This window comes from Wolffia australiana, chromosome 20 (assembly GCF_029677425.1).
Source record: "Wolffia australiana isolate 7733 chromosome 20, ASM2967742v1".
NCBI classification, from domain to species: domain Eukaryota; kingdom Viridiplantae; phylum Streptophyta; class Magnoliopsida; order Alismatales; family Araceae; genus Wolffia; species Wolffia australiana.
The window spans coordinates 1,831,539-1,842,634 of NC_135854.1; the positions used below are offsets into that span (position 1 = coordinate 1,831,539).

Consider the following 11,096-nt stretch of genomic DNA (forward strand, 5'->3'; position numbering starts at 1 on the left):
TTCTTTTTTAAATGGCTTGCTCTTCCGGCCAGAGAAGGGGGCGGCGCCGCCACGCACCGCCGTCCATCTCCGGCGCCGCTCAGTCGATCGTCGCCGACTGTCGAAGAACTGCTAAGATTCGATTCAGCGACGCCATTCCTCGCATCTTCATCTTGATTCGGATTCCGCCGGCGAGGTGATTGTTTTGATTCGTTTGTTCTTTTTTATTTTGATGCTGCAAGGCGAACTGAAGCGCTGCGAGAACTCGACAATTTTAGATTTTTCGTCGTTTCTTCTCAATTTTGAGGCAGAAGGCATGGTGATTGTTTTGGTTCCGTTTCTCATCTCGTCTTTTTTATTTTGATGCTGCAAGGCGAACCGAATCGCTGCGAGAACTCGACAGTTTTGCATTTTTTGCTGAATTTTTCATCCTTTCTTCTTAATTTTGAGGCCGCCGGCATGGTAATTGTTTTGATTCTGTTTATCATATTTTCTTCTTTATTTTGATGCTGCAAGGCGAACTGAATCGCTGCGAGAACTCGGCAGTTTTGCTTTTTCGTCGTTTCTTCTCAATTTGGAGGCAGCCGTTATGGTGATTGTTTTGATTCCTTTTATCATCTCTTCTTTTTTATTTTGATGCTGCAAGGCAAACTGAATTTGAAGAAGATATTCTTTGCACCATCCTTCATCTAAATTTTGGAGCCATTTGACTTCATTCTTCATCTCTTTTGCAATCCGCAGATCGGATTAACCTACTCCAATCCTCTCAAATTCGATTTCCCCGTCAAGAAGCCAGCATTCTTCATCCCTTCCGCTGCGCAATTCTGATGCCATCTGACTCCATTCTTCTTCTCTTGCTCAATCCACAAATCGGATTAAACTCCTCTCAAATTCGATTTCCCCGTCAAGAAGTCAGCATTCTTCATCCCTTCCGCTGCGCAATTCTGATGCCATCTGACTCCATTCTTCACCTCTTCCTAAATCCACAGATCGGATTAAACTCCTCTCAAATTCGATTTTCCCTATCAAGAAGACTACACTCTTCATTCCTTCGGCTGTGCAACTCTGATGCGCAACTCAGATTAACCTTCTCTCAAACCCAATTTCCCCGTTCAATCCCAACAAAATGTCCTCGCGCGTGGGCACGAGGCTGATGAACATCTCCCTGTCGGCCCTCTGCCGAGCTCAGCGCCTGGATATGGCAGAGACCTTGCTGATCGACGCCATCCGCCTCGGCTCCCTCCCCGACGCCATCTCCTACAACACATTGATCTCCGCCTACTCCCACCTCGTCAACCTCGACGCCGCCTACGCCGTCCTCTCCCGCATGCGCCACGCCGGCCTCTCCCCCAACCTTGTCTCCTACAACTCCCTCCTTTCTTCCGCCGCTCGCCTTCGCCTCCTCCCCCTCTCCCTCTCCCTCCTCTCCGAGATGCGTAGCCACGGCCTTACCCCAGACCTCTCCTCCTACAACTCCCTCATCCACTGCCTCTTCCAATCCGGCCGCCCCGAGCTCGTCCATGGCGTTCTCTCTGCCATGGAAGCTTCCGGATTCCCACCTTCCCCCACCACCTTCAACATCCTCATCAACGGCCTCTGCAAGTCCGGCGACGTCGACGGCGCCCTGCAGCTCCTCCGCAGGATCCAGAAGATCAACCCTGATGGCGCCGATCCGACGGTCCTCGTCTCCTACAATGCCCTGATCGACGGCCTGGGGAGATCCGGGAGGTTGAAGGAAGCTCTAGCCCTCTTCCAGGAGCTCTCTTCTCTGGGAATTTCCCCCAACGCCATCACCCTCACCGCCATGATGAAGAGCTTCTTCCGGCGGAGGCGGTGGCGGGAGGGGCTCCGCCTGGCGGAGGAATTTGAATTCCAGTTTTCCCGCCAAGACCCGTTCGCCTGCTGCGCCGCCGCCGCCGCTCTGATCAAGATCCGACGGCTGGAGGAGGCCGCCGCGCTCTTCAAGAGGCTGGAGAAGTCCGTCGTCTTGGACGCGGCCTGCAACAATCTCCAGATCGATCTCTGCTTCAAGCGGGGGGACGTCGCCGCTGCTCTCCATCTGCTCGACCAGGTGCGCCAAATCGACGATTACACTGTTTCCATCGCGGTGAATGGGCTCTGCAGGAACGATCGGATCTTGGAGGCGCACCAGATCTTGATGAGATCCAGTGGTGGGAATCTGGTGGCGTGGAATTGCTTCATCCAGGCTCTGTGTAGAAGAGGATCGGTGGATCTCGCTATGGCGGTGTTCAAGGGATTGGAGAAGAAGGATTGCTTCACTTATTCGGCGTTGCTGAGGGGGCTTGCTAGAAGTGGGAGGTTTCTTGAAGCTTCCACGGTGATGGTGTCTGGTCTGAGGGAGGGGGTTCAGTTGCCTCGCGCTGTTCGTCGCCTGGTTCTTGCCGGGCTGCGGTTTTCAAGGTGCAAGGTCCTTGCAAGGAAGCTCAGATGGGAGATTGTGAAGGCCAAGTTCCGTCTGCCTTGATCAGAGGAAGAAAGCAGAGAATTTTGCTGATCTCCTTGGATTTTCCTTGCTTGGAAGATCAAATTCGTTGCATCTCTGGGGAATCATCTACCCTGATTCTCGGTTCCAGTTGGCTCAGTTGAGCAGATTGTCTTGCTTAAGAATCGCTGATGAACGAGCAGCCATGGATTCTCCTCGTTCAGAATATCAAATCTGTTGCCCTGATTATCCAGTCCGTTCAGAAGAAGTGGATTAAATCAAATCAAAAACAGATGGTCTTGGTCGATCATAATCTGAGAATCACTGATGAACGAGCAGCCATGGATTCTCCCTCTTCAGAAGATCCAAAATCTGTTGCCCTGATTATCCAGTCCAGTCCAGTCAGTTCTAAGAGGAAGTGGATCGAATCAAAAACAGATTGTCTGGGTCGATCGTAATCTGGGAATCTCTGATGAACGAGCAGCCATGGATTCTCCTTGTTCGGAAGATCAAATCTGTTGCCCTGATTATCCAGGCCAGTTCAGTCCGTTCAGAGGAAGTGGATCGAATCAAAAACAGATTGTCTGGGTCGATCGTAATCCGGGAATCTCTGATGAACGAGAAGCCATGGATTCTCCTCGTTTGGAAGATCAAATCTGTTGCCCTGATTATCCAGGCCAGTCCAGTCCGTTCAGAGGAAGTGGATCGAATCAAAAACAGATTGTCTCGTTCGATCATAATCCGGGAATCTCTGATGAACGAGCAACCATGGATTCTCCTCGTTTGGAAGATCAAATCTGTTGCCGTGATTATCCAGTCCGGTAAGTTCAAAGGAAGTGGTCCCGATCAGAGGAAGCATTATCTGTTATTTCCTGATGAACACAGCCTTCGGTTTTCCTTGCTCAGAAGATTATGCTTCAAGTTTCATCAATTCTTGTTTCCAACTCTTCAAAAGGATAGGATTAAATGAAGAACGGGCTCTGTGATGCTTGATCATTATCTCATAACTGCTGGCATTTATGGATTATCCTTGCTCGGAAGATTGTTTCAAGCTTCATCGAGTCCATTGAATCTCCGAAGAACGTCTGCCCGAGTTCTCGATGCTGCTCGGTTCAAGGAAAAGGAGAATCAGATCAAGAATACCCTCTGTCTCTCTCGGTCATCATCCGAGGGTTGTTGATCTCCATGGATCTTCAAGTTGGCGGCATCTCAGCCGCACGGGTACGTCCATTTTGATTCGCCTCTTTTAGAACATAGATCAATCTATTAAAGAATGAAGCTTCATGCTCTTAAAATCTTCGAATACGATCTTCCTCCTGGATTTTTTACGGTAGTAATGATGGATGGATGAATTACCGAAGCATTCCTTTCTTTTTGACTTAATGAAGCATGCTTGTTTAAGCTTGACTGAAGCTTTCTCCTTGTTTCTCATGAAATCTGAGTAGAATATTTTTTCGATGCTAGGATTTCTCGCAGGAATCAGATTGCATTTTAGAACCAAGTTATTTTCATGGAATTGGATGTGCTCCCATCGCCCAGGTTTGATGATTTCTAATGGCATTTGGGCCACCCTTTTTGCTAAATTCCATGCTTTTTGTGGTTTGATAGCATTTTAGTTAATTTCTAAATGATGAAATATCATTTTTTTATGTTGATAATAACCTGGCTATTATCCTTGGGAAAGAGGGACGCGGTGGATGTCATCTCCTAGCCTAGAGAGAGGCGGGAGAGCGGCAAGGTGGACTCCGTAGGGGCGGAGTTCAACTTCACTTCAACTTCTTGATAAAAACTTCTTTGCTTCCCTCCCAAAAGGAGGTATGCCCATTGGAGAGGAATACCTGTCAAACCCCAAATGACTAAAATACCCCTAGAGGACTAACGTGATGAAACTAACCCTAGGATGAGATGTCTGTGAATATATACATTTATATCTTCGTGGATGACACTGTTTTGGTATGGGCGTGCTCCAGCATTAGGTTCCTCGAGGTGTATAGCTCCGGATCGTCCCGGACATGGACGAAGGATGGGACGGGGATGAATTTCGTCCCACCCTACATCCGATGTTAGCTCAGGGACGAAGCACGGGACGGTTTTTCGTCCACCGACAAAAAACCGTCCCGTCCAATAACCTCGCGACAATTTTTCGTCCCGTTCAGTCCTCCCGGGACGAATTTTCGTCCCGAAATTCGTCCCAGACGAAAAAATACATTTAATATGTTTAATATATTATAATAGATTATAATGTGTTATAAATTGTCCTAACGAGGCCATGTGGCAGCATCTCAACCGTCGTATGTGAATCCGCGGTTTTCCGTCCAGGTTCGTCCGTCCATCGTCCGAGCCATCCGGACGGATGGTTTTTTCGTCGCACGGGATGAAAACCGTCTCGTCCGGTGGTCCCTGAGACGAATTTTTGTCCCGGACTTTGTCTGTGCCCCCGCACGGGACGATTTTTTCGTCCCGGGTGAAAAAACCGTCTCGTCCGCGTCCCGGATCTATATCGAGGTGTAGTGAATGATTTCTTTTGTTGGTCTTATTTAGTGAGCTTAATGGGGGTCCCATGTTCTGAGGTCACTTCACGAAGTGAACAATGAACGAAGAACAAATATAAAATCTCGTGGTCAGCGGTGTTATCCGCAAAGGTGTCATTGTGTCACAGTAGAAAGTCGAAGGCTGAAGGTCTCGAAAATGAGCACAAACTTGTCTGAAGGTGAATAATTAATTGGGTACCTACTCAAAATATTACATGCTGCATATATATACATATCTGTATCTTAGAGGTTGATAGTATCTTGGAAGCATAGTCTTCATTAATCTGAGCATAATCTGTGATTTGTTTTTGCCAAGTTTGATAGCAGGGTAAAAAAAGCACAAATTGTGATCAAATGAATGAACACTATGTTTCACCTAGACATTCAAAAAATGGGCATTCAAAAATAATGATAATACTGATACGAACCGAAACATCATTTCGATCTTTTCCCTTCATGTATGTTTTCTCTAAATTAGGGTAGCCCACATTTTAGGTGAGCAGTCAAGAAGAATATCGAAGTTACAGTTCTTCCCTCTCTCCCAAACCTCAGCAGAAGATCTTCCCTGTGACAAATAAATAATATAATTGTGAGTAAAGCAGTATTTTATAATAAATGTGTTTTAACTATCATTAAGAGTTAAGAGGAAGAGGGACTCTAAACCAATTACATTCATTAGAGATGAAGTTCTTAAATAAATATTTGGGGAGAATAATCATTTTTTCATTATTTTCGTAAAACAATTTCTCCTGAAGATCAAGAGAAGATCAACATAACATTCTCATTTCAGAGCCCCATTTGGAATGTGTATGTTGGATTCTGATGGCTATGATCAACAATCTTAAGATTATTTGCAGTGGAAATCAAACCAAAACTATAGCAGACCTTTGAAACAGACCAAAAGTGATCATCAAATCACCTAAAGCATTATCAAATTTGATATGCTATTAGTATCTCAAATATTTCACTAATCAATGTATTACTATATCATCATAATCCATTAATCATTGAATATATTATTGAACTTCATTAAAATCATGTCACATGAATTAAATAAATTAATATTAAACAAGACATTTAATGTGAAATTGGTTTCCAGCCCATATATTCCATTAGTGTAATCCTCATGGCATATGTCAAGGTTACATTTAGTATAACTTGAAAAATCAACAGGAAATGATAGTAAGGTATTCATATTTTTATTTCTTTATACTAAATTACTCATTAAAAATTTAAATAAAGATACTTTAATATTAATGTCGGAAAATAATCATTGTTGGCATTGGGTCACAAGGAGAGAGAGTTTTTCAGAATTATATTACACTAAATTCAATTGTTTAAAAATCCTGCCTCATACTTTTATGTCAAGTATAACCAAGTTTTCCTAATTGCTTTTGGGTATGATATAATGTTTATAAAAAATTTTATCAAATACTTTTAGGCTATTAAGTGAATTACTGAATAATTTTATAATATATTTTAGAAATATGTAATTTTTCCTTTAGTCGGTAAAGATGCCCCATAATACATTCCATCTAGAAAAGTTTTTCATTTGTCTAGAAATTTGGGAATCATGTATATTTTGGGTAATCAGTGAGAAAACAAAATGGTTATTCAATATTCTAGTAAAACCAAGATTGACTTGAATATTACGTGTAATAAAAATCAAAAGTAGTTTTCTATAGTTTTTTGATAGATGGTTGTGGATAATGTATGAAATGTCAAATATTACTGTATATTGTGACCATGCTGCTTTGCAACCAGGAGCCCAAATAATTCCTAATGAGATAATCCTAGAAATTAATGATAATAAAATTTCAAACATATTTTAGATTTAAGTGAATTTTACAAAAAATACAATATTAACAACTGAAGGATAAATTTCCAAATCGAACATCATGAACCTTCATTCCTAGCCTCACACATGGTATTTGTATTAGATGCAAATCCTGGTCTTTGGGAAAAATCAGATTCATCAATTTCAATGTATAAAGTGCATATATTTGGAAGATAAACTTCTTCAGATGAATTATGCCATTCCCTTTTTGTGTAAGAAATGTTATAAAATAAAAAAATCGAAAATTATTTACTTTTATTTCCATTTTATGGTTAATTTCTTTAAATCATAAAAAAGTTAAAAGCTTTCTATCCAAATATAGCATTATCCTCTTCTTTATTTAGTTGTTGATGTATTTTTTTAAAAAAAATAACTATGAGACAGTTTCCAGATCCAATTGAACATGAACTCAGTATCAACGAAAAAACTATATAGTATTGAGATTTTAGCTAGTAGAAAAAATGAGTAAAACCAATGACATCGATTGGATTTGGATGAATGTTTTCACTGATGTATTTATTTACATGATTAAGTTATTAAATTTCAAGTGAATTTCCATTAATAAGTAGGTAATGAATTTTCAACTTCTTGATAAATTACTGTTACAGATAATATTCAGTTATCATACGTGATCTAATTTGGAGAGAAAGATATGAGATTTGATTAATCTTCTCCACATATATAGGAAAGCGTTCAATTTGACGAGTCAATAAGATATTTGGAACAGTATTATAAGTATGCAAATTGATAAGCCCTAATTTAGAGTATTTTTAGGATGAATTATTTCATTATTTGAATATTAATTTAACCAAAAATAGTTATATGATATTCCCTTAAATTATTTACAACAAATATGGGGAGGAAATTTTGATATCATAGGGATGTATGGTTTGATCTGATTATCTTTTTTAAGGAGAGAAAGAAAGATAGGGATAAGGAGAGTCTAATGGAATGTGTGTGTGAGAGAGAGAGAGAGAATCAAAATAGATAGGATGAGAAGATCAGAATTGTAAACGTATTGGTTACAAGTCCTAGGGTAATGAATATAGATGAAAATAGGATATAGAGGGATAAAGGTGAATGGTATGTGATAAGGGAGCGGATGGACAAAAGAGGAAATGGGGAATGTAAGAATAGATTATATGAAAATGATATAGGATACTAGATGATAATTTATATAGCTTCAGGTACGAATGATTTTCATGCTGGATCTACATGTCCCTAATCACCTGAGTCTGAACATTCTGCCCAGACCAGGCATTTTGATAGTCTGACCAAGAGTATGACAAAGAGAAATCACAAAAAAATTAATTTTGCAGGTTGAGCAACCTGGATCTTGGAGAGCTTTCTTCTTCTGGCCAGCCTAGGCTGGAGCATGTCCAGAATGAGGAGAGAGAATATGATGAAATCTAATGTGGGGTGTTAATTAATCATCAATATTTGAGTTAATCAATACACTTTATAAGACCTTGACTCGTAGAAGGATATGACTAGCTTAGTGACGATCAAGGGTCTTTTCTACGGGGAATGGATATAAGGGATTTAATGCATTCTTAAATGGTGTATTGATGATGCATTCTTATATGAATTAATTCCTTAATGCATTCTAATATGCAGATGATCGACTTATATCTGATACTTCTGATTCATTGACAGCTGCAGATGAGGACACTGAAGCCACATGGATGGTGAATCTGACATCGGCTGACTTGCAGCTGATGGGGCTGCCGATGTGGCACGGGGTGCACCAAAGTTTAAAGGGGTCCATTTTTGTGATTTAATCATAGCTGTCATTCTGTATTTTAAACCATTAGTTCATCCTATCACTCACCTTATCACCTTATTTTCTCAAAGCCTAATTAAAGTATTAGACCTGCATCTACAGGCCATCCCTGTGGAGACGACCTCACTCCTATTAAACATATTTGAGTGAGCTTCTATAGTTACAAATTATATTTCATTTAGGCGAATTAAATAACACCGTTGCCCAATTTTGTCAACAACATTAAAAATAACATTGTAGTTTGCCTCCTTCCGATGTACACTTATAATTACAGGATTCATTATGGGAATTATAACAATTTTCTCAAAAAAAATATTTTAATGGAATTGGATTTGCTTCCATTGCCCAATTTTGATCATTTACGAAGACAATTGAGTGCTAAGCTTTCTAAAATCCTTCGTCCATTAACTTTCCTTCCAATATTTTTTTCAATCATTTAACTTTTTATTTTTGTATTCAGAAATTTAAAATCTTTTGATTATCCCAAGGCAAGTATTATTTTTAGAATAATAAAGCAAAAATGAAATCTATATACTTTTTTATACTTACCATTTTGCCACCATAGGATTTTGAAATATAAATACTGAGAGCTTTCGGCCCGGAGTTAGAATGCAAGAGAGAAAGAGAGGGAATGCAAAAGAAAGGGGGAGAGAGAATGCAAGAGAGAAAGAGAGAGAATGCAAAAGAGACAGAGAATGTAAGAGAGAGAGAATGCAAAAGACAGTGAGAGATTGTAAGAGAGAGAAAGCAAAAGACAGTGAGAGAGAGAATGCAAAAGACACAGTGAGAGAATGTGTGAGAGAGAGAATGCAAAAGATAAGAGTGAGAGAACGTACGAGAGAGAGTGCAAAAGACAGAGTGAGAGAGTGTAAGAGAGAGAGAATGCAAAAGATAAGAGTGAGAGAATGTACGAGAGAGAGAATGAGAGAGAATGTACGAGAGAGAGAGAGAATGCAAAAGACAGAGTGAGAGAATGTACGAGAAAGAGAGAGAGAATGCAAAAGACAGTGAGAGAATGTACGAGAGAGAGAGAGAGAGAGAGAATGCAAAAGACAGAGAGAGGGAGAATGCAAAAGACAGAGAGAGGGAGAATGCAAAAGAAAGAGTGAGAGAATGTAAGAGAGAGAGAGAGAGAGAATGCAAAAGAAAGAGAGAGAATGTAAGAGAGAGAGAGAGAGAATGCAAACGACAGAGAGCGCGAATGTAAGAGAGAGAGAATGCAAAAGACAGTGAGAAAATGTGTGTGAGAGAGAATGCAAAAGAATGAGAGAATGCAAGAGACACAGATAAAGCAAGAGAGAGAGAGAGAGAATGAAAAAGAGAGAGTGAGCGAGAATGCAAGAGAGAAAATCCAACAGAGAGAGTGAGAGAGAGAATGCAAAAGAGAGAGCGAGAGAAACGCAAGAAAGAAAATAAAAGAGAGAGAGAGAGATTGCAAAATATAGAGAGCGAGATATATAGAGAGAGAGAGAGAGAGAATGCAAGGGGGAGAGAGAGAATGCATATAATCGTCAAGGCCTAAAGGCTGAAGATGAATCGAAATGCTTGCAAAGACAGAGAGAGGTAAAGATACCGAGAGGAGGAAGAAAAATCATGCGAAGAACCCCCCGAATCAGACTCGATACAGCCAAAATTATTTTTCGATAAAATGATAGTCTCCACCTTTCAAGCCAAATAATGAGACCAGCATCATTTTAATACTGCGCAAGTTAGGTCCATGAGATAAGAGAGATATATACATACATAGATAGAGAGAGACATGACAGATGCTCAAGATAAATCAGCAGACAGGGTAGAGAGAGAAATATCCTCATGAATGTCAAGATGCCATGGATGAATGAGCACGCCGAGCCCAGAAAGAGAGAGAGAGAGAGAGAGAGAGAGAGAGATGGAGAGAGACATGCCCTCATAAATCAGCAGACAGGGTAGAGAGAGAAATATCCTCATGAATGTCAAGATGCCATGGATGAATGAGCACGCCGAGCCCAGAAAGAGAGAGAGAGAGAGAGATAGAGAGAGAAAGAGAGATGGAGAGAGACATGCCCTCATAAATCAGCAGACAGGGTAGAGAGAGAAATATCCTCATGAATGTCAAGATGCCATGGATGAATGAGCACGCCGAGCCCAGAAAGAGAGAGAGAGATAGAGAGAGAAAGAGAGATGGAGAGAGACATGCCCTCATAAATCAGCAGACAGGGTAGAGAGAGAAATATCCTCATGAATGTCAAGATGCCATGGATGAATGTGCACAGAAAGAGAGAGAGATTCTCCAGAATGCCAAGGCCTGAAGATGAATCACCAAGATTGGATGAGAGGGAAAGCTGAAAATAGAGAGGGGGAACGAGAAAGAAAGAGACACTGAGACAATACATTAAGAGGGAAGAAAGACAATCGAGACAGAGATGGAGAGTGAAAGCAATAGGCATGGAGATAGAGAGAGAGGGAGAGTGAGACATGTAGACAGAGAGTAAGAGCTATAGATATAGAGACATAAAGAGAGAGAAAATAAATGACAGAAATATA

General features: G+C 40.9%; 1 protein-coding gene across 3 annotated transcripts; it reads left to right on the top strand.

Annotated features, from left to right (window-relative positions):
* LOC144716151 (Pentatricopeptide repeat (PPR-like) superfamily protein) lies at positions 1-4,558 on the top strand. Of its 3 annotated transcripts, XM_078591211.1 has the most exons (4): positions 1-175; positions 721-3,643; positions 3,887-3,961; positions 4,107-4,558. In XM_078591211.1, exon 2 carries the CDS (start codon positions 1,106-1,108, stop codon positions 2,462-2,464), a length of 1,359 nt encoding a protein of 452 aa, XP_078447337.1. In that variant the 5' UTR covers positions 1-175; positions 721-1,105; the 3' UTR covers positions 2,465-3,643; positions 3,887-3,961; positions 4,107-4,558. The 3 variants fall into 3 exon arrangements, with proteins under 3 accessions (XP_078447337.1, XP_078447336.1, XP_078447338.1); XM_078591210.1 differs by lacking the exon at positions 4,107-4,558 and having other exon boundaries at positions 3,887-4,071; XM_078591212.1 differs by lacking the exon at positions 4,107-4,558 and having other exon boundaries at positions 3,899-4,071.
* The last annotated feature ends 6,538 nt before the right edge of the window (positions 4,559-11,096 follow it).